The following is a 24,732-nucleotide window of genomic DNA, read 5'->3' on the forward strand; positions in this document are numbered from 1 at the left end:
GCAAAGCTCTCTTCTGTGTTGAAATAGAATTCCAGGCACAAGTAGCACTTACAATCTCAACTTTCCTGTTATCATTCAGTCCAACTCATCCTGTATATTGCCTTCATGATAGATCAACTTTCCCTTCAGATGCCTTTTGCATTAATATTTGATATCTGGAATAACTCCATTTTCCATAGGCTGAGTAAGCAGTTTAACATCTGGAAACGGAGAGATGGTAAAATTTGCTTTCTTGGAGAGTCCTGCTGTGGCCTATAATGAATGCATGCCAGGCACTTTGACATCAGTGACTTCCCCTAAGTTAGGAAAAAAGTTGTGCAGTCTGCCCATGTATAACCTTGTGCTTTGTAAGCCAAAGACAAATGTAGAAGTCCTTTAAAAGCCAATGTCACCTCCACCGCTGCTCTTTGTCCCATACTCATCCCTGTCTTGTCTTTGCCCTTCTTTTTAATCTCGTCTGTCTTATGTTTATCAGCCTAGAGGAAATCATAACCTTAAATCCATGTTGGAAAAATGCAAGGCAAAACCAAACAAAAATATGATTAGAATAATCCAGCAATTCTATTTCTGAGTGTATGTCCAAAAGAATTGAAAGCAGGAGCTCGAAGAGATATTTGCACACCTGTGCTCCTAGCAGCACTATTCACAATAGCCAAAGGGTGGAAGCAACTTCAATATCCATTGACAGATTAGTGGATTAACAAAACGTGATACATACATACAAGGAGTATTATTCAGCCTTAAAAAGAAAGGAAATTCTGACACATGCTACAACATGGATGAAGCTTAAGGACACTATGCCGAGTGGAATAAGCCATTCAGAAAAAGGTTCAACTACTATATGATCTCACTTACATAAGGTACCTAAAGGTGGTTACCAGAGGCTGGGGAGAGGGTAAATGGGGAGTTGGGGAGTTGCTAAACAGGTATAGGGTTTCAGTTTTGCAGGATGAAAGGTTCCAGAGATCTGTTGCACAACAATGTGAATATCGTTAACACTATTGAACTTTACACTTAAAACGGTTATGATGGTAAATTTTATGATATTTGTTTTTCACCCACAATTAAAGATCTATAGAGGTTAGAAATAGAAGCTCTGCAGGGGGCTGGGGTATCTAGAGAAGGCTTAAGATAGTAGCAAGAAGTGACAAGCAAATGATCAAACAGTGAAGGAGGAACTGCATGGGAGCTTTGGTTTTAACAGCTTCTGTACACGGAGAACAGGAGACAAAACACAGGTGGGATGTCCAATAGGAGGCTCCCCACTTCATCTGGGACCTCACTGTTAGGATTAACTAAACACATTCTATTACCAACATCTTCACTAGGGGGACTGCATGGAAAACTGTGTGTTCCCAACCTTGTTCCAGGCTCCTAAGAATCCCTCATTAAGTATTTGATAGACAAATCAATGAAGACTAATTGTTTTTTTCAAACTTGAATTCTTTTCCACTGAATTAGAGCTAATAAGAGATGAATTAGGGGTTAAAACTTTTACTATCTGGGTCTAAATTCTCCACATTTTAGTTTTAATCTTTTAGATTTTTTCAATAAATATTTCAGTTTTTCTTATAGCAGGCTTCACCAATAACCTATATATTGCCAATGAAAATCTTTTTACTCTTAGTAAAATTTGAATATGTGTCTCAACATTAACACACTTTTCAGAAATGAAGTCATTTAAGATCTTTTATTGAATTCCTACTTCTCATAAGAACTATTTTTATAGCAGTTTCTTGGCCTTAATGAGCAGTAGCATTTTGATGTGATGAGTAGCATAATTTTAATCGTACATTGTAAAGGAATTGAAGTATGTTGGTAAGAAAAGCCCTTTTTTGTTGATCATTATCCTTTTCTTAGAGTATTTATTTTAAATGAAATATGTTGGTTTACATATCAGAATTTGAACATCTGCTTTTTGTATTTTTTAATTATGGTGTATATGTATATATATATTTGTGGCCATGACATGACAACATGAAACCCTTTTTTCTGTTGTTTCTTTTGGTATCTAAAAGCATGTGAGTCAGGATCTGGAAGCCTCGTCATGTTCTTCAACACAAGGAAAATTTAATCGAGAGCAGTTTTACAAATTTATCGTTTTCCCTGGCAAGTGGATTAAAGTCTGGTACGATCGACTGACCTTGCTGGCATTACTTGATCGGTAAGCCACTGAGCATGCACACATGCTGTAGGAAGGCACACCGGGGACGTGACAGTGCCCGCTGCATGCTTTCAAAGAGAAAATTGTCACTTGCCTATTTTCAAGTTGTACGCTTCCTTTGCTGACAACCCAAAGTTAAAGCAATAAGACCCTGACGACTTAACAAATTGTAGTTTAGCAGTTACAATGAGAAATAAGAGAGTTACAATAAGTAACGTATTAATAATAAATTAACGTATTAATTAATAATAAGAGATAATGAGAAATAATAAGTTACAATAAGAAATAAGAAATGATTTGTATTTAAGGTTCGTTTGGGCACAGTAGCATGCTTTGGTGTACTCATGTCTTGCCCCATTTTTGTGGAAAAGCTTGGGGCCCATCTGTAGCACAGGGCCTGGCTTGACTGGGTGTGGGCATGGGGAGAGGAGGGAAGTTGAAGTAGGGTGATTTCTGCCTCTTTCCCGGACACCTTGGATTCTTATTGCTCACTTGTATCTGATGTACACTCGCTTGAATTTTAATTTTTCCTTCTTATTGCTCACTTGTATCTGATGTACACTCGCTTGAATTTTAATTTTTCCTTTAATCTCCTTTCCTCTTTCTCATCTCTTCCTACCACTGTTCCATACAGCAAAATGTTGTGGGGTTGTACCTGTGGTTACTGGGTAGGGAGAAAGAGGAGGAGAAGTTAAGGTTAGTTAAAACATGATGGAGGCTGGGCATGGTGGCTCACGCCTGTAATCCCAGCACTTTGGGAGGCTGAGGGGGGCAGATCACCTGAGGTCAGGAGTTCAAGACCAGCCTGACCAACATAGTGAAATCCCATCTCTACTAAAAATACAAAAATTAGCTGGGTGTGGTGGTGCATGCCTGTAGTTCCAGCTACTCAGGAGGCTGAGGCTAGAGAATTGCTTGAACCCAGGAGGCGGAGGCTGCAGTGAGCCGAGATTGTGCCACTGCACTCCAGCCTGCTCAACAAGAGCAAAACTTAATCTCCCCTGCAACCCAGAAAAAAGAAAACATGATGAAGATGGGCCTAAGGAGTGGGGGCTTCTCATTTGTATCTTTTCCTACCTCAAAATTTGCACATAACAGTTTATGATGTTGAAGGGCTGAGTAGCACTGACTACATGGTTGGCTTGAAAATTTCAGATGCTATTACTAATGCTGCCATAAGCAATTGCTGAGTTTCACAGTTTAATGCCAGCCCTTGGGGGCAGTGGAAAAACTGGTTGCCTGTCTTGTTGTCATTGGTCCCCCAGTGACTGGTTGTTATAGTAATGTCTTAAATAGTGTGATCACATATGAAAAAAACTATAGTCATGCAAAATTACAACAGTAAATTTCAGGACCCACAAGTCAGGGAATGGAATGATAATGGTTTTGCTAACAACACTATGTTACCCAAGGGGCACACACTTAGAAGGAACATTTCATACTTAACTAAACATCCAAGATAGTATATGCTGGTAAATGAGGCATTTTTGAAATATTAATTATTTTCTGTTAAAAAGAAATTATTGAAAGTTGGACTAGCTTGCATTAACCCTTCACGTCAAAACAAAAATAAATATATCTATAGATTTGTTTGTTATTTTTAAATCTACTTGGTGACAAACAATTCAATGGAAATCCATTGGAGGTCTAAGAAGGATGATGAGAATGACCGCACTTTTTAAAAGCTTATGTTTTTATTATTTTAATCACCTTTCTGGCAAGTCACAATCAGTTTTTAAATGTTGTGCTTAGGGATGACCTAGCAATAGCACCATTCCCTTATCCATAGATCCTTCAGCTGGTTGGGGAATCCCTGGACTCAAGTCAGCCTTGGGAATTAAACCCGGTCCCTACTACTTATTAGTGCTGTGAGCTTAGGATGGCTATGAAACTTTTCAGTGCATCCGTTTCCTATCTGTTAAATGGGTATAATCTACACACAGGGAAGTTGTAAAGATTAAATTAATTTAGTCATTGAAAGAGTTCTTTAAATATTAGTGGCTCCTATTATTATTATTATTACTTGGAATGTGGCCAAGCTCCCAGAAAGAAGAAAAATTAAAAATAAATAAAATTAGGATAGCCAAAGTAGATGTCAAATCCAGACACTAAAACTTAAGACTGTTAGTTCATAGGCAACATCCCTTTTTTTTTTTAATCTTTAAGTTCTGGGATACATGGGCAGAACGTGCAGGTTTGTTACACAGGTATACATGTGCCATGGTGGTTTGCTGCACCTATCAACTCGTCATCTAGGTTTTAAGCCCCACATTCATTAGGTATTTGTCCTGATGCCCTCCCTCCCCTTGCCCCCCAGACCCTGACAGGCCCCGATGTGTGATGTTCTCCCCTCTGTGTCCATGTGTTCTCGTTGTTCAACTCCCACTTATGAGTGAGACTATGTGGTGTTTGGTTTTCTGTTCCTGTGTTAGTTTGCTGAGAATGAGGCAACATCACTTTTAATTCAGAGCCATATAAGCCTACCTAAAGTCATCAGTTAGCAGGATTGGTGATCTGGTTTTATAGTTTAGAGTCAATTAAAATAAGGAAAGGGACTACATGAACTCACAGCTCACAGTGAGGAAGGAGGAAGAAACCCAAAATACTGACCTAGAAAAACTGAGCTGTTTGGGACCTTTGCAAGGAGAGCATAATCCCCAAACAGGACTGCGGGTCAGAATCATTGGGGAAGCTGGGTAAAAATGCATAATATGCGTAATAAAAACAAACTGTAAGAGCTAGGCAGGAAGCGGAAGAAAGCAGTGGGTAACAAGCACTAAGATTGCACTAATCATTGCTATAAACTCCCATAGATTAAGTCATTCTGCCTGATATTCTTCAAGAGAGTCAGGCTGTTCTTCCTTAAAAATGTTTTCTTTGTCTTTGGGCAGTAGTTTCATGGTTCCTGCCATTGCAGGCCTAGCTATTTGCCTGCAGTTCTCCACCTATTCTACTCAGATGTTTCTGGACTTGTCCTATTCTCCTTACTTATATTCTCTTATTTCATATCTTGCCATTACCCTTTCCTGCAAAATACTGAGGGTTTATTTTCATTTATCTAGTCAATCAGGTCAGCATCTGAAATAAGAAGTTGCCCTTCTGTGCATCATTTCAACATTTCATTCATTCAACAAATATTAACCAAAGCACCTGTTCCATGCTAGGATCTGTACTGGGCACTGGGTATGGAATGATAAATAGAACAGCCATTGTCTCTGCCCTCATAGAACTTGCTTTCTACTGGGAGAGGAGAGAAAACTGTAATAGGTGCCATGAAGGAATCACGTAAAGGCCTGAGATAGAGAGACCTGAGAGGGAAGGGCACTGATGCTCGAACTGGTGGTTGGCAAAGGCTTTTCTGAGGAGGATACACACAAACTGAGATATAAAATGAGAGGTAACTAGCTATATGACAAGTAAAGAGGAAATCATTCATGCTTCTCAAACTAAACCAATTGTCATCATTGTTATCATGAGAACACACACTTATAGCTCTCATCCTTAAAAATCCTGTCTTAAAACCATCATTCTCAGCAAACTAACACAGGAACAGAAAACCAAACACCGCGTGTTCTCACTCATAAGTGGGAGTTGAACAATGAGAACACATGGACACAGGGAGGCAAACATCACACACCGGGGCCTGTCAGGGATTGGGGGACAAGGGGAGGGAGAGCATTAGGACAAATAGCTAATGCATGCGGGGCTGAAAACCTAGATGACGGGTTGATGGGTGCAGCAAACCACCATGGCACATGTATACCTATGTAACAAACCTGCACGTTCTGCACATGTATCCCAGAACTTAAAGTATTTTTTTAAAAAATCCTGTCTTACCCCACTTTTTTACCAGCCACTGTCCTGTTTCTCTGCTCCTCTTTGCAGCAAAACTCCTTGAAGGGTTGCCTGTGTTTGTTTCCATTTGCTCTTCTTTCATTCTCTAATAATCCTGTCCTATTCAGGCTTCCCCAACCCCAAAACTCCATTGAACCTGCCCTTGTCAGGGTCACCATTGATTCCATCTTTTTCTTCTCACGTTGCTAGACTCATTTGGAGTGTTTGACAGAGTTAATTTCTCCTCCTGCCTGGTAGAGATTCTCTTGGTTTCCAGGACTCAGCATTCTCTTGGTTTTCCTTCTCCCTTGCTCGTCACTGCTACATAGGAAGGGAAGATTTACAGGTTTTTCTGCCTCCTGACCCTTTAATGTTGAAGTTCCCAGTGGCTGCAAAGCTCTTGGTCTCCATTCTTTCTCTATCTGCCCTCCTTTCTTTGGTGATGGCATTCAGTCTCATGGCTTTTAATATGCCAATGACACTCGGATTTATATCACCAACTTAGACTCATCTCCAGAATTCCAGACTTGTATATCTAACTACCAAGTTGACATCTCATGATATCAGATGACATCTCACATCCAAGACGGAGCTCTTCATCTCAGCCTCACCCAAGCCTGCTCCACTTGTGGTCTTCTCCATCTCAGGTGATGACAACTCCATCCTTCTGGTTTCTCTGCTTAAATATCTTGGAGTTGTCCTTGAGTTTTCTTTCCTTTCACATCTGCATTCAGTCTCTTACAGGAAGTTATTTTCACTGTCCCTCCCAAGTGGATCTACTGCATCTTTTCAGTGTTAATGTGACCACCTGGTCTGAGCCGTTTCATCTTTCATCTGGTTACTGCAATAGCATCTTCCCTCCTTCTATCCATTCATTCTCTTTGTATAGTATTTTTTATTTTTATTTATTTATTTATTTATTTTTACTTCTCACGTTACTAGACTCATTTGCCTAGACTGTTGCCTAGGCTGGTCACAAAATCCTGGGCTCAAACGATCCTCCTGCCCCAGCCTCCCAAGTAGCTGGGATCACAGGTGCCCATCATGCTCAGCCCCTGTACACTATTCTTAACCCAACACAATATGGCTTTTCAACATCACTGCTTTGCTGACCGCCCAGCAACGGCTCCCCATTGTTTATTGCGGCATTATTCACAATAGCAAAGACTTGGAACCAACCCAAATGTCCAACAACGATAGACTGGATTAAGAAAATGTGGCACATATACACCATGGAATACTATGCAGCCATAAAAAAGGATGAGTTCATGTCCTTTGTAGGGACATGGATGAAATTGGAAATCATCATTCTCAGTAAACTATCACAAGAACAAAAAACCAAACACCGCATATTCTCACTCATAGGTGGGAATTGAACAATGAGAACACATGGACACAGGAAGGGGAACATCACACTCTGGGGACTGTTGTGGGGTGGGGGGAGGGGGGAGGGATAGCATTGGGAGATACACCTAATGCTGGATGACGAGTTAGTGGGTGCAGCGCAGCAGCATGGCACATGTATACATATGTAACTAACCTGCACATTGCACACATGTACCCTAAAACCTAAAGTATAATAATCATATAAATAAATAAATAAATAAATTAATTAATTAATTTAAAAAAAAAAAAAATCAAAGTGCTCACAATGCCCTCAAGTCCCCCATGCTGTAGCCACTAATTTGCTTTCTGGCCTGATCTCCCACTATCCCTGTGGACTTTTCTCCATCCATACTGGCCTTCCTTTTGTCTTTCAAGCACGCCAGGCAATCCTCCAGCTTAAGACCTTTGTACTGGCAGTTCCTGTGCATGGAACATTCGTCTCCCATACGTTTGCAGTGCCAACTCCCTCACCTTTTCTCTCGCCTGGTTCTATTCTTTTTTCTGTTGCATTTATGTTTATATATTGTATATTTTATTGAACTTTTTTGTTGATACTTACTTATGGCACCACTCACAGGAAAGGAAGCTCCCATCTCTTTTGTTCACTGATGTCAGAGCAGCTAGAGCAGTGTGGAGCACTTTTGCTGCGTGAAGGAAGAAACCAATTTTCCTTTGCAAATTGGCTCCCCTTCCTAATTTCTGCCATGGATTCTGCCATGATCCTTTTCTTCTCAGGTTTTTAAATCTTGGAGTAATCTATTCTTTCAGTCAGTCCTTCATTGTCCATAATCCATTTGGAGTTCTGTCAGCCTCACTCTGAATTGTGTCCTCGAGTCAGGGGTCCTTTCCTATTCCCCAGCCATGTGAGCTTCCCAGGCCCTCATTACCTCTCCTGGGAGTTTTGTTTATCCTTGCTCTGTTCTCTTCCCTATCCAGTGCACTTTGTAAACCTCTACATGATAAATCTTTCAAAAGTACAGCCTTAGTCACGTCACTCTTTGCCTGGCAAGTAAACTTTTTAACCCAGTATTTAAAAATAGATAAACAAGAAACTGAGGGAGAGAGGAGTGGGAACCTGGGGGCAGAGGAATTGAATCCTGGCAGAGGAGAATTTGGAGGAAAAATACTTTTTAGGAACCTTATTCTTTGCCCTCCCCAAACAGAAAAAGGTTTTTTTTTTTTTTCTTTGAAATTTTATTTCCAAGACCTTTGGATATTTTTAAGTATCCATCAAAATGTTATGAGCATCATGAATTTCACGGACCTCAACACACCAAATATATTGAGCACTATTAAAAGTGCACAGTGGAAAATAAAAGATACCCACAATTTCCTTTTTGCCAAATATATTTTGGTTTCCCCAGATTAAAAAAAAAATTCAACTTGAGCCTCATGATTATCTGAATACTCAGCCTTTCTGTATATTTCTATATTATCTTTCTACCCTATTCTATTATTCTGTAATATATCAGCTGCAGTTCAGTCAACCAAATCACCCATTGTTTTCCTTCTCCTGGCTGTTGTCCTCAGAGTTCCCTGTCCTTCCTTGTGTAGGAGGCCCAGGGCTATGCCTCTTGGCAGCCCCAGCTCCAAACTTATTTTACTATAGTTATTTATTTTTCTATTTCTTTGAATCTGTGAAATCTTATACATATCTATCAATCAATCATCTCTATAGCTATCTGTCTGAAATTATATATAAAAAGTCCCTATCAAATGATTCATGCATTTGTTCATTTCTTCAGAAGTTTTCTCTTTACTGTTTCTCTCATTTTTGTTAGCTATTGAAGCATCAAGTGTCAGCATTAGATTCGGGTTCTTTTTCACTCATGTTTTCATTCATTAAAAAATGTTCCACGGAATGGAAGAAAATATTTTGAAAGACAAAGGATTGTTATCCAGTATACAAAGAACACTTAAAACTCAACAGTAAGAAAAAGGAACAACCTGAAAATGGACTTAAGGCCTAAACAAACACCCCACCAAAGAAGATATACAGATGACAAATAAGCATATGAAAAGACCCTCAACATCAGTAGTCCTTAGGGAATTGCAAATTAAAGCAACAATGAGATACCACTACACACCTGTTAGAAAGGCCAAAATCCAAAACACTGACAACACCAAATGCTGGTGAAGATGTGGAGCAACAGGAACGCTCATTCACTGCTGGTGGGAATGCAAAATGGTACAGCTACTTTAGAAGACAATTCAGCAGTTTCTTATAAAACTAAACTTATTGTTCACCACACGATCTAACAATCATGCTCCTTGGTGTTTACCCAAATGAATTGAAAACTTACATCCATGCAAAACACTGCACATGAATGTTTATAACAGCTTTATTTATAATTGCCAAAACTCAGAAGCAATCAAGATATCCGTCAAAAAGCAAATGGATAAACAAACTGTGATATCTTCATACAATGAGATGCTATAAGAGATAAAAAGAAGTGAGGCACCAAGCCACAGAGACACGGAGGAATGTTAAATGCATAGTACTTAAAGAAAGGAGCCAATATGCAAAGGCTACATGCCGTATGGTTCCAACTATATGGCCCTCTGGAAAAGGCAGAACTATGGAGACAATAAAAAGATCAGTTGTTGCCAGGGCTTAGGGTAGGAGAGCGATGAATAGGTGGGGCACAGATTTTAGGGCAGTGGAACTTTCCCTAGAGTTCTCATTTGGTGGAGACATGTCATTATACATTTGCCAAAACCCAATGTACACCACCAAGAGTGAACTCGGATGTAAACTATGGACTTTGGGTGATACTGATGGATAATGATGTGTTAACGTTGGTTCATCAATTGATGTTGATGGTGGGGGAGGCTGTGTGCATGTGTCAGTGGGGAGGGGCTATGTGGAAACTCTGTACTTTCCCCTCAGTTTTGCTGTGAATCACAAATGTCTCTCAACAACATAGCCTATTAATTTTTTTTAAATGTTCACCATTGCTTCAATAACAGAAATCTGGTGTTAAGTCGGATTTTGTTTATATAGCATGAGGAATAGGGAAAGAAAGAAACCCTAAAATCTCGTAGGGGAATAAAGTCTTGCTTAAGGTAACTACTGTGTTGTCATGGTTCATTTTTTTGGAAACATGAAGGCATTCTGTTTAAAAATGGCAAAACTGGCTGGACGCGGTGGCTCACGCCTGTAATCTCAGCACTTTGGGAGGCCAAGGAGGGCAGATCATGAGGTCAGGAGATCAAGACCATCCTGACTAACATGGTGAAACCCCATCTCTACTTAAAAAAATACAAAAAATTAGCCGGGCGTGGCGGCGGGTGCCTGTAGTCCCAGCTACTCCGGAGGCTGAGGCAGGAGAATTGCTTGAACCTGGGAGGCAGAGCTTGCAGTGAGCTGAGATCATGCCACTGCACTCCATCCTGGGTGATAGAGCAAGATTCCATCTCAGAAAAAAAAAAAAAAAAGGCAAAACTTACTCTTTTTTTTTTTTTTTTTTTGCTTTTATGTATATATTTTGCACAGAACTGAAGACATCAAGGAGAATGTACTGGCGATTTTACTCATTGTCCTGGTTTCCCTCCTTGGATTTCTGACCTTGAGCCAAGGCTTTTGCAAAGATATGTGGGTGCTCCTCTTCTGCCTCGTCATGGCCAGCTGCCAGTACTCCCTGCTAAAGGCAAGATCACATCTAATTCTTACCAGTAGCGTGTGCTGTCACTAATGTAGCCTTGAAATCATGAGATGATGACACAGACACTTCTGATTTGTGTTTTAGAGTGTTCAGCCTGACCCCGCCTCACCAATACACGTAAGTTTCCAGATACAGGCAAGTAGCTTTTCTTGTCTGTCTGTGTTGAAGACAGGGAAAAATCCAAAATCTAGTCAAAGGGCCAAGTCTGTACCTAGCTCTCTATACTGAATATAAAATAGAAATATCAAATATATATATATAAGTGCATGGTGGCCAGCTTCCAGCTAGATCTGAGAGCATGGTGTGGGTGGTATGGGGGAAGGTGTGGGGCAGGGGGTGGAGAGTGTGTGCAGAGTCTTTCCTATCCCACTGGATTCAAGTCAGCAAAGACCAAGCAGTCTGGGGGGAAGACTGCAGATGTTGCCATCAGACTACCTGTCTTTGTGTCCTGATTCCTCCACCTGAATGTTTGACACTGAACAACATACTGGGCCTCTTCATGCCTCAGTTTCCCTATGTGTAAATAGGTCTAATGGAAATGCCTACATGGATTAAATAATCCATGTAATGTGCTATAACAGTGCCTGACACATAGAGATTGCTCAATAAAGGTTGGCTCTTACTATTAGTGATATAATTATATTGGCATGAATCATTATTCTTATTTTTAAAATTTATTGTATATACTTATGGGGTACAGAGTGATGTTTTGATATATGTATACATTGTAGAATTATTAAATCAAGCTGTTTGACATATCTATAACCACATATAGTTATTTTTTTTTCTGGTGAGAACATTTAAAATCTACTCTCTTAGCGATTTTTGAGTATAACAGTGTATTATTATTAACTATGGTCACCATACTATACAGAAGATCTTCAGAACTCCTTCCTCCTGTCCAGCTGAAACTTTGTACCCTTTAGCCAGTCTTTCCTCATTCCCCGTCCCACTGCCTCCTGGTAACCACCATTCTATTCTCTTTTTCTATGGGTTCAACTTTTTTTGATTCCACATGTAAGTGACATCCTGCAGTATATTTCTTTTTGTGCCTGACTTAATTCACTTAACCTAATAATGTCCTCTAGATTCATCAGTGTTGTTGGAAATGACAGGATGGTCTTCTTTTTAGGCTGAATGATATTCCTATTATATGTATATACCACATCTTCTTTAACCATTCATGTGTTGATGGACATTTAGGTTGATACCATGTCTTGGCTATTGTGAAGAGTGTTGCAATGAACATGGTGATGCAGATATCTTTTGGACATATTGATTTTATTTCCTTTGGATATATATTCAGAAGTGGGGTTGCTGGATCATATTCAAATGGAATTAAAATTCTATTTTTTTTTTGAGAAATCATACTGTTTTCCATAATGGCTGTACCAATTTCCATACCCACTAGCAGTATAGAAGGGTTTCCTTTTCTCCAAATCCTTGCCAACACTTGTTATCTTTTGTCTTTTTGATTAAAGCCATCATAACAGGCATGAGGTAATAGCTCATTGTGGTTTTAACTTGTATTTCCCTGAATCATTTATTCTTTTTACATGAAGCTAATCTCTTTATTCCACATTTTCATGTATATTGTTACTTTTCATCTCTGTAACTTTGAGCTAATTCGTAACAAAGACTCTGAGCTCACCTATGCTGATCTGTTGGTGCCCTGGCATTACTTTGTGAACTCTGAAACACACACATGTGCTTTCCTCTGAGCCTGCTGCCCCTTTGCTCATCCACAGTGGCCTACGGGGTGGGTGCTATGGAACAGGCAGTGCCCCTTGCAGGCATCTGGGCCACATGCCTCTGTACCGAGTTCATCGCCAGGTAGACTCCCCAGCTCGCTAAGCACTGTCTTTCCTTTGTTGTGGCAATCTCCTGTGGCCCTGGAAAACCCTCCCAGTGAAAGAAAGCTTGATTTTTCCCTCTATTGTGCTTTTTAAAAAAAATTATATCCAGGATTTAGGACCCATTTTTCAATCTGTGATAGCTCCTGTTTAGCTCATAGTAATTAAGAAAAGCTTATAATTGGACGATCACATGGCATACATTGCTATCTTGTTAAATTCCTCTGTTCCCCATAATTGGTTTACATGTAATACATCTTCTTTTATCCTAGAGTCTGAATGTCAAGATAAGTAGAAGCAGCATAATTAGGGTATTGAGATGTATTGTTGTGATTATCGTCAGAAATCTGGGTTAGGTGGTGTGAGAGAGATGTACAGCTTTGAAGCTTTTTTGTTCAAGCCCACCCTAGATGCCGCATCACCATTCTCCTGCCTCAGTCAACTCTCCTCACTCCTAACTGCACTTCATTGTCTCTGTTTTTCTGCATGACTCTGGGGAGGGGTGTTCTATGCTGTTAAACATTCCTTTCCTGCATATCCTTTCAGAAATAATGCAGGACATGCCAGTAAAGGTGGATGGCAAGTACAGCTGCATAATCCTTGTGGATTTGTCATGTCTGTTACTATGGTCCCTATGCCACTGCTCTAGGTTGGAGTTATATTATTTAGTTCCTAGAGGAATCAATCAAGCTGCTATTCCTTTATCTGAGCAAGCATGTCATATAGTGAGACAGTAAGAAATCACTTTTGTAGGACATAGTCAGACATTTAACTATGTTTATTGCAGTAATTAATTTGCTTACACAGATTTCTAAGTAGATTAGTCTCTGATTTGAGTTGGCATTTCTCCAGTACTTCTAATGAAGAAACAAAATATGGTAGCTATAAAATATTTCTTGTTGCAGTCTGACTGAACCATGTGGGTATTTAGAAGACAGATTTATTATCTCCCATTTGTAGATAGAAAGCTTTAGAAAGGGTATGGTCAGGAGCGGGAACCCAGGTTTGGGACACAGAGATGGTTCTCAAACTTGCTGCTAATTTTTATTCATGAGGGGCTGTGAAAGGAACTGAACTGCTTTTCAGACTGCACTATTTTGCACATTTGTGGAGGATAGCTATTAATAAATTCAGCCAATTTTTGCTCTTAGAGTGATTGACAGACCTTTCTTTTTTGCTTGCTTCTAAGAGCACAGGTGGCATATTTTGAGCAAGTTGTTAAAATCAGAAGATAGCGAAATGAAAACAAAATTTTTGCATAACACTGTGTATTTCAATTTTAAATGCAGAATTAATAATAATTGCACGGCAACAGGTATGATGTAGTAGCCCCTCGGCTCAAAAGAAATTAGTTTCATTCTAAAAAAAAATAGGTCTGGGAGAGCTTAGAAAGATTAGCAGTTGGATACTGTCTAACTGAAACTTTGCAATTTGGGGATCAGAGATGGCAATATATTAATGGGGAATGAAGATATTAATTTGCTTACACAGGTGTCCATATAGGTCTAACTGACAGTAACCACTAATAATAACCCAGAAAGCAAAATTCGGTAGAATATCCAAGAGGCAGTGAAAAACTAGAGCAGCGTGCCCGGGATCACCTGGGCAAGCCAGAGGCAGAGCTTGATTTCCCCCCTCCCCTCTACTGGCTGGGACAGCACCCGGTAATCTGCATTTTTACACACTCCCAGGTCATTATGGTGGAGGCGATCCAGATCACACATTGAGAAATATTGGAGTAACCAAATGCATACAGGATTCATATTTGAATGCAGCCTTACCATGTATAAGCTGTGAGAGCTTGGGAAACTTACTTCTCTCAATCATAGGTTTTTCATCTGCAAAAGAGGAATAAATAATAAAACAGGATTGCAAGAGAAGGAAACAATGCAGTGTCCCTGAGTGTTTGGCACAGTATCTGGCCCTGAAGCACTTAGCAATTGTTAGCAGTATTTTTGTGTTTGTGCAAAATACGGACAATCCGAATAACATCAGTTGGATTTAATAAAGAGTGCACTGGGTGGCCAGGCATGGTGGCTCATGCCTGTAATCCCAGCACTTTGGGAGGCCAAGGAGGATGGATCACAAGGTCAGGAGTTCAAGACCAAGCTGGCCAAGGTGGTGAAACCCCGTCTCTACTAAAAATACAAAAATTAGGCGGGCACGGTGGCAGGCACCTGTAATCCCAGCTACTCGGGAGGCTGAGGCAGGAGAATCGCTTGAACCTGGGTGGCAAAGGTTGCAGTGAGCCGAGATCGCGCCACTACGCTCCAGCCTGGGCAATAGAGTGAGACTCTGTTTCAAAAAAAAAAAAGAGTACACTGGGCAATTTATGTAATATGCCTGGTGCAGGCTTTAGTGTATACTAAGTATACTAAGTCCTCTGTAAATGTTTCCTTCCTCTTTATATATGTGTCTTGATTCCTTACAGTACAAACTCCAAAGAGTGAGGGCTACAGCTTGTTATGCATTCTATTCAATTAACTGTTGCTACTATTCAGGGAAGACATTTGGTATCTACTTCAGGTTATGTAGAAATTATTGGAGATTATTTTTTGTAAGTAAACCTTTTATTTTAGAATAGTTTTAAATCTACAGAAAAATTGGGAAAGTGGTACTAAGAGTGTCTGTATACCCCATTCCCAGTTTTGCTGTATTAACTTCAAGCATTAGTCACAATATGATACATTTGTTGCAATTAATGGACCAATATTGATACATTATTATTGAAGTCCACATTTTTTTCAGATTTCCTTGTTTTTTACCTAATGCCCTTTTTCTGTTTGAGGTTCCCATCCAGGGCACCAAATTACATTATAATAGCTATCGTGTCTCTGTAGGCTCCTTTTGGCTGTGACCATTTCTCAGATTTTCCTTAAGCCTGAAAAATATTAGTCTGATTCTAAAAGGAAACAGTTGCTGGGAAACTTAAAAAAAATATATAGGGTGAGGTGGATACTGGAAGATATCCAAGGAACATAGACTGGCAATATACTAATAGTTTTTGATGACCTTGACAGTTTTGAGGAGGACCAGTCAGATAGTTTGTACACTGTTTCTCAGTTGGGATTTTTCTGATGTTTATTTCATGATAAGATAGGGATTATGGATCTTAGGAGGAAAACCACAGAGGTAACATGTTATATGGATCACATCACATCAATGGGACAAATTATCAATATGACTTATCTCTGTTGATGTTGACCTTGATCACCTGGCTAATGTAGTGCTTATCAGAGGAATGATTTTGAATGACATGAAATAACTTCTCAATACTCAATCCTAAGAAATAAGAAGGTCAACTTAGTTTTAGTGGATCTTGATGAAAAGTTCTCAAATAACATTCAATTGTGTCTTTGCTCAAAATGGTAGTAGTTAAAACAGAAACCATTTCAAATGATACTTAATTTCTACCATTGATTAAAGGCAGAATGTAGGTCACCACTCTTTTCGCTCTCTTTCACTGCCTTTGAGGGCAGTGCTAAGACAGTAGGAAAATATGTGAACTAGGAGGTAGCGGAGTGGAGTGCGCTGGACAGCACTTGATGAACACTTTGATACTCATTTCACTGCCCTCTTGGCTGGACAACTGCATAGGCCATTTTGTAAGGGTTCACAGATCTGAAAGTTACGAAGTTGGACCTAACATAAATTGTTCTGTAGAATTCAATGATAAACTAAGGTTAAAGAATCTGATTTCCTATTTCTTTTCAATTTTTAAAGTAGCCTATCACATTTCTGCTATATTTAAATTGATGTTGCATTTTAATATCTCAATAGTAACCTATTGAGAATTATTTAACGCTTTGGCTGCTACCTCTCTTCCATAGGAAGAGAATTCCTTAAAATATTTTGGATTCTCTTGTATATACAAAGTGTGGATCATAAAATAGTTGCTGTTTAGGGTCGCAGTGGGGTGATGGGTGCCTGCCCCCAGCTGTCCTTGCTTGCTCCACAATCAAGGGGAACCAAAGAGCATTATGAACATTTAGGATGGCTCTGAATGTACAAGTGAACTGCTAAAGCTAAAGTAAAAACGAAATCATCAACAGCCACCAAAAAATAATGTTTAATTAAACTGACCTACACTGTTGTGAGAAACTATAAAACACGGCAAACCCTTGTTGCAGTGAGAGCCTTCAATGTACGTGACCATAATGTCACAGGGCAACAGCTGAGAAATGGGCAGAGAATGTCTGGGTTTTCTACACCTTCTGCAAGTAAGGAGCCCTTTTCTCTGCCCAGAGTTCTTTGAAAAAACTGACACCCTAAGACTATCACGGATGCTTTCCTCATTCTCCGAATTTGCTTCACATGAGTAATGTTCACATTCTGTGTTTAAAGAGTGATGATTATGAATGAAATTTTGTGATGTCAGGCTGAGTCCTTGGGTCTGGAGAATCCAGTGCCATATGCATGCCTCCCCATGGTTGGTAGAGGAAGCCAGGCAAATGGGGCTCCAGTCGTTACTCTGCCATGCTGTTTTCTGTTGCTGAGGCCTGGGACAGTTTCTTCATCCTTATGTCTCAGTTTACTCTTATCAAAATGAGAATAGTATATGCTTCTCAGGATATTCTGAGGGTTCGCTACATGAATACACTTGAAGTAGGTAGGGCACTCAGTGCCTGGGACGCAGGAAAGGCCAGACAAACATTAGCTGTTGTGGCTGTTGTTGTTTTATATCAGTGGTCAAAAAGAATAGCTGGTCAGGAGAAGGAGGCAGCAGTGAGCTATGATCATGCCACTGCACTCCAGCCTGGGTGACAAAGCAAGATCCTTTCTTTAAAAAAAAAAAAAAATTCTGAATGTGGGGGAGACAGGAACATTTGTCACCTAAGCAGATGTCAGGTGCTCTCTTCTGTCCTGGGGAATGAAGCCTGAAGCTGGCACATGCAGCAGAGCTGAGACAGAGGATGGAGGCAGCCTGGCCAGGCTGTGCACAGACCTCAGGTCATTCCCCTTGAGGCCAAGCCGTGCACCTCTACAGTTTTCCCAGTCACCCCAGCTCCCTTACAACAAAAACCTTTCTCCCCTCTTTACAACAACAGAACATTTGAAGCAGCTGACCGTTCCACTGTCTCTAAGAGGATAATTAGGATGGCCTCGTCACTTAGCCACATGCACCACTGCTTGCCACAGGCAGGACTCCTGGAGTTTTTGTTTGAGTCTCGAACCTTGCTCCTTCTCTGCACTGAGACTAGCACTTGGGTGATGAGATGGCTTATGGAGGTAGGGCTGATGGAAAACATAAATGCGCAGAGACCTGCTTTTGTGCAATGGCCTTGCAAGATGCTCCCAAGCTGAATTCCATTGGTGCTCCCCACAGTGTATTTTAAGGTTAAAAGCAGATGGGGACTGATGATGTCAAATGAGTTTTTAAGAGATTATGATCAGACTTTAGCTGGTGGAGCTACTGGAGTTTTTCTATTGAAAAAATTAAAAAATCAGTCCTTAGGAGATTTGATGATTGATTCATATGTGGAAGTAGTAATTGAAGAGCAGGGCTATTTTATTAGCAGGTGTTCTCAGAAATCAAGGCAAATAGAAGTAGTGGCCAGGCACAGTGGCTCACGCCTGTTATCCCAGCACTTTGGGAGGCCGAGTCAGGTGGATCACCTGAGGTCAGGAGTTTGAGACCAGCCTGGCCAACACAGTGAAACCCATCTCTACTAAAAATACAAAAAATTAGCCAGGCATGGTGGCGGGTGCCTGTAGTCCCAGCTACTTGGGAGGCTGAGGCAGGAGAATGACTTGAACCTGGGAGATGGAGGTCGCAGTGAGCCAAGATCATAACACTGTACTCCAGCCTTGGGCAACAGAGTGAGACTCGGTCTCAAAAAAAAAAAAAAAGTGGTTTATGTGCCTTGTATTAGCCAAATGCTTAGTATGGTTTGGGACCCAAAACATAGAATGGGAAAATGTGATAAAGCAGGAACATGGTGGTGAGGGCAGGCTCTTTGTAACAGTGCTATAAGTTCTGTTTCATAAATTACAAATACAAAGAAAACCTTCCCATGCCCAGTAAAGTTTGACTTGGAACATTCAAAATACTATCTCAGACTTGTTAAAGGCCAAAGACCTTTAATTTTTAGAATAATGTATTTTAACCTTTTAATCAAAGAAAAAAATCAGAGCAAGTGGAAAGTAGCTATTTAATGATATTTCCTAAACCATGCCAGTTTGAGGAAATGTCTCATATACATGTGTATTTGTATACTGCATTGTTATTTATACCAACAAACTTATTTTGCTATTCACTTGATGAGAAATGCATTTAGATTGAACTTGGGCTTTCGCTTCGGTTTTTAAAAATGCAACAAAAGTATTCCCGTACCCATTAATCTATGACCTACTTGGATTCAGAAGGAAATTTCATAAGAGTACAAGTGTTCTTAAGACTGAACCTGGACTCTGGGCCAAACATAGCCAGCCTCCATGGACAGACTGTGTTTTCCTTCCTCTTAAAAGATGGTCTCAGAATAGGACGATTTCTATTATAGAACCAGTGGCAATTTAAATTGCATGTCTAAATATAACATGTTCAAGGCAGTGACTTTGAAAATTCACATCTGAAACCAAATCACTTTAATCCTTCCTTTTTACACTCAAGGCAGTTCATGAATTGCAAAAGACATTTTTCCCAATTCATTTTCATTGTTTTTTTCCCCCTGAATCTTATAAATTGTGCATTGATTTATGAGATGTAAATTTCTTGTTGGCTTTTGCCCTGGAAAGTTAATGTTGTATCTTTTCCTTAATTTTTCTATCCATTCAAGAAGAATAAAAAATAATTCTACTTTGCTTCATAACAATAGGCATAGGGATAAGATCAGGTCTGCTAAATATTTGGTATCCCTCACAGGAAAATGCTGTGTACATAGTATAAATAACACTTTTTAAAGCTGAATGATTCCACTGTGCACACTAAGACATTTTATGTAATCTCTGCAGGTATAACTTCATACCCATATTGTCTTGCTTTCTAAGAGACTAGGAAATTAAAGCCCACAAATTATAATTCTATTTCTTATTAATAGTGGCACCCAAGTGTAGAGCAAACAGTGGTTTAAATTAGTTTTGCACTTGAAATGAACAAGATGAATGGAAGTTTCACTGTTGGGGAAAGCATTGAATTAGATCTACATTTTCTCTCAGGATGGTAATTAAATTTTCAGATAAATCTTGTTGAGAATGATAGGCATAATATTTTTTTTTTTTGATAGTCTCATTCTGGTTTGACAGAATAAGAATCAGACTTTTTTTTTCTTTTCTTTTTTTCCTGTTTTTTTTTTTTTCATATATGAATTGTGGTGGTTGGGGGAAAATGTGTTATGTGGTATAAGTTATATGATTGATATAGTGTAAATTATTGACTATGAGGCTTTTTTCATTTAATCAAAATAAAAGGTACCATTCAGAAATTGTGTTTGTTTTCTAGGGACACAACCAAATCATAACATATAGCAGACCAATCTATTTTTGTGTGCTGTGTGGCCTTATTTTGCTTCTTGATACAGGGGCCAAAGCCAGGCACCCTCCCAGTTACGTTGTGTATGGCCTGAAGCTCTTCTCTCCAGTGTTTCTACAATCAGCTAGGGACTACTTAATAGGTGAGTTAATTATGGGGTTGTGGGGAAGAATATGGGGGGTGAGGGTATGTCTCCTCTTTGTCTTCTGAATTTCTAAGCTTCCTTACCTGATTATTGGGTGAAGAGATGTGCATCTTCCTCTTGGCTTGCATATCTACCAAAGACTGTCTGGGAGCCCAAGCCTCAAAGCATCCAACTATGGAATTATTTTTAAAGGATTTTGATATTTATGACCAAGAAGTTGCAGCACTATAATGTCCATTATAATAATGCCCATCCGGGCTGGGCACGGTGGCTCATGCTTGTAATCCTAGCACTTCGGGAGGCCGAGGCAGGTGGATCACCTGAGGTCAGGATTTCAAGACCAACCTGGCCAACATGGTGAAACCCATCTCTACTAAAAAGATACAAAAAATTAGCCAGGCATTGGTGCATGCTTGTAATCACAGCTACTCGGGAGGCTGAGGCAGGAGAATTGCTTGAACCCAGGAGGCGGAGGTTGCGGTGAGCCAAGATCATGCCATTACTCTCCAGCTTGGGCAACAAGAGTGAAACTCTTTCTCAAAAAAAAAATAAAAAATAAAAAATAAATGCGCATCTGAAGAATGGTTGTTACGGTGCCTGCTGGGGCTGCTTTTGCAATCAGGGTAGCGGCATGAATGGGCACGGTTCTCAGTCCAGGCGGAGTCCTGGATACTCACATCACCCAGTCTTCCACCAATCCCTTTGCTTGACTTAAGGTTTAGGCAGTATTTTACATAAAATGCTCTGTTTAAACAAGTCATCTGCATACTGTATGGTTTTGAGCCCTGACTCTGGAGCCAAACTGCTGATTGTTTGAATTCGAGCTTTGCCGCTTCACTAGGTATATGACTTTGAGCAAAACTTAACTGTGATATAAAGGCAAAAATATTGGCCACCTCAGAAATTACTGAAAATTTTAAATGAGTTGGTATACTTATAGAGAGCAGTGCTAGGCACCAAGCATCAGCTGTTGTTGTCCCTGTTATGCAAAGTGATTGCTCCAGTATTGACCCGACTGCATATGCTCTAAGAATTCTTGCAGAGACATCTAGGGGTTTGCACACCTGCCAACTTGTTATTGTCTGTGATCACATTGACCAGCTGAGTTGATAAAGGGCAGCTTCTACCAACATCACTAGCTGGATCTCTCGCTTGCCAGCTAGAAATCTTACTCATGAGACTGTCAAAGCCTTTGGTCCCACATCATCCTTTCCCAACCTCTGTGACAGCCCCCCTGAATCTCTCTAGTGGAACTAGGGAGTGTGCCGAGGTGTGGCGTAAGTTTTGTTTGTGCTCCTTATAGGTGAAAACCCTGGTAGGCATTCTACGCTCTGGCTTCCCGTTCCTCTTCCTGCTGCTTTGGTAGTGAACTCTTCATTCTTTACTCCCCCAATGCCCAATCCACCACAAGCCCACCTTTCTATGCATCCTCAACACATCTTTTCCTATTACATCATTTGAGAAGCAGAGTAGCTGCTGCTGCTGCTGCTTTTTTTTTTTTTTTTTTTTTTGACGGAGTCTTGCTCTGTCTCCAAAGCTGGAGTACAGTGACGCAATCTTGGCTCACAGCAACCTCCACCTCCTGGATTCAAGTGATTCTCCAGCCTCAGCCTCCCAAGTAGCTGGGATTACAGGCATGTGCCACCATGCCCGGCTAATTTTTGTATTTTTAGGAGAGATGCGGTTTCACCATGTTGGCCAGGCTGGTCTGACCTCAAGTGATCCGCCCACCTCAGCCTCCCAAAGTGCTGGGATTACAGGTGTGAGCCACCGTGCCTGGCCAGAGTAGCTTCTTAATGCCAAAGGGTTACGCACCACGCTTCAGAGAACCTCTGAGCTCAATTAGGAAACAGAAACATGTGGAAAAAAAAATTAGAACAGATCCATAATTTGATCTCCCAGTCAGTGCCCTCCTGCCCAAGAATATTTGCTTCTATCCTTCCTGATATTTTTTACTTTACTTTTTTTTCAGTCCTATCAGTTGGAACAAACACATACACAACAAGAAAGGCCTTCTGTCATTCTTATATTTTATAACTTAGGGCACCCATATTCCTCACTAAGTCGGCTGCAATGAAAAAATCAGAGTTTGAGTAGACGGAGATGCCCACTCACGATGGCACACTTTGCAGGGCCATCCTTTCCTGCCATCTTCTTTTTGCAAACAGCAGTGTTGGTGTCCACAGCTCAAGGGCACACGAGGACCTGGAGATTAGAGAAGGAGAAAGCATAAAATAATTTTGGAAGATGTCCAAGAAACAATTGTCTATGTCAAAATGCTGCCTTTTCTCTCTCTGCACTCCACACTCCATCTTGGGTACCCCCAGCCATCTTCTCCTGGGATCTTGAATGTGGGTTAGTGTTGATAGAGTGCCATCTCTTACAGGTCACAGGGATCTGTGCCTTGAGCTGGAGCCGTAATTACTGTGGCCCCTTCTCATCCCCTTCTCACACATTGTGTTCCTTCCACTTGGAAGCTGTTCTGCAGCCTCCCCCGTCCTTCATTATGCTGGCTCATAACACCTCATTTCCCTAAGTTTGGCCCCATTGTCTATCCTCTCACTACCCACACTTTCATAGTCCTTAGCCCATTTTGTAGCAATCTGCTCGCATTTGTAATACCAAAATAATGCCTGTCTCTCTCACTAGCTTATTCGCTCAGAAAAGGCAAGGCAGAGACCCTGCATGCTTTCTTACCACTCAGTCCTTAGCAGTGTCTGGCATCTAGAGGCACTAAATAAACATTTGTTGAAAGGATGAACTAATGAACATTAAAGTCCGTGTTTTTTGTTTTGTTTTGTTTTTGTTTTTTTTTGAGACAGGGTCTATCTCTGTCACCCAGTAGAGTGCAGAGGCACGATCTAGGCTCACTGCAACCTCTGCCTCCTGGATTCAAGCGATTCTTCCTGCCTCAGCCTCCCGAGTAGCTGGGATTATAGGCGCGTGCCATCATACCTAGCTAACTTTTGTATTTTTTAGTAGAGATGGGGTTTCACCATGTTGGCCAGGCTAGTTTCGAACTCCTGACCTCAGGTGATCCACCCGCCTCGGCCTCTCAAAGTGCTGGGATTATAGGCATGAGCCACCATGCCCGGCCGAAAGTCTACTTTAAGTACTAAGGATATTAATGTACAAATAACTTTTGGAATACTTCCCATTCATAAGTCAGAGAAGGCTATAGTCCATTTGGACCGTTTAACTCAGCCCTTAGAATAAGTAGGGACTTAAAAAGTGCCTTTTGCCAATAATCTGTAGAAAGAGGTTTGGGGCATGAAGAGCATGATGTGTCTTCCATTTACAAATTGCTTTTCTGTACATGGGTATCTCCCTCATTCCTAGTTTTTAAAATTTTTATTTGCTACTGTAAAAAAGTCAACTTTGGAATAAGTGTAGTTGTCTTGGTGTGGCAAACTTACAATGGCATTGGAATGTGAGCTGTTATTAAAGCTCAAAAAATAAGACCTTAATGTCTTAAATAATTGTTGAAAGCCTAAGATTTTACTTTAGCAGTAACCCTTGTTCTAAAATATCCTACTAGCTATGCATATTCTTATTTTATTTTTTAAATCAATTTCATTAAGGATTGGAGAGGGAACATTCTTATCTTTTCCACTGGAATTCCCTTTCCCTCATTGAAGCTTCTGCCTAATACATATTTTTGTTTGCTTGTCAACAGTGACAACCAAAAATGGTGATAAATAATCCAGCAAGCCGATTAAATAACTTCTGGGGTAAAGATAAATAGAAAAATAGAACAATAGCAATCTCTATGGAATGAATGTGTTAAACATACTAATTTGCACTGAGCAGGAAAAGGTTGTGAAACAAATTTAGAACAAATGGGAGAGAAAGGAAAGAGATAGTGGCTTACACTATTTTTCTGACTTTATGTGGGAACACAAGGGCAACTTAAAGTCATTTCTTCCTTGTGGAACTTATTCACTGTGTATTTCCTCAACTAGCAAGGGATGTAAGTAGTCTAAAGCTGCTGCCATTGCTATATGGAGGAACTAGCAAGGAGAGAAGAAAAACATTAGGAGAAAACAAAAGGTTATTAGGAGGAAAAAGAAGTGTACAGCTCTAGGAAGCGTAATGCTTCCCAGAGCCGCTGTAACAAAGTACTCCCCACTGGGTGGCTTAGAACAACAGAAGATTGTTGTCTTGCAGTTCTGGAGGCCAGAAGTCCAGACTCAAGGTGTTGTCCAGGCCATGCTCCC

At 40.3% G+C, this 24,732-nt stretch overlaps 1 protein-coding gene across 3 annotated transcripts in view; it reads left to right on the forward strand.

Moving 5' to 3' along the window:
- Positions 1 to 24,732, forward strand: part of PCNX2 (pecanex 2) — a 319,512-nt gene that overhangs the window by 65,998 nt on the left and 228,782 nt on the right. For 2 of the 3 annotated variants that reach the window (XM_063671047.1, XM_054479339.2), the window contains exons 10-13: positions 2,019 to 2,164; positions 10,881 to 11,034; positions 11,134 to 11,166; positions 20,341 to 20,512. In XM_063671047.1, coding sequence (XP_063527117.1) covers positions 2,019 to 2,164; positions 10,881 to 11,034; positions 11,134 to 11,166; positions 20,341 to 20,512 — 505 coding nt within the window. The remainder of the gene's footprint in view (positions 1 to 2,018; positions 2,165 to 10,880; positions 11,035 to 11,133; positions 11,167 to 20,340; positions 20,513 to 24,732) is intronic. The other variant, XM_063671060.1, reaches the window with a different exon arrangement.

Source organism: Pongo pygmaeus, chromosome 1 (assembly GCF_028885625.2).
Source record: "Pongo pygmaeus isolate AG05252 chromosome 1, NHGRI_mPonPyg2-v2.0_pri, whole genome shotgun sequence".
NCBI classification, from domain to species: Eukaryota; Metazoa; Chordata; class Mammalia; order Primates; family Hominidae; genus Pongo; species Pongo pygmaeus.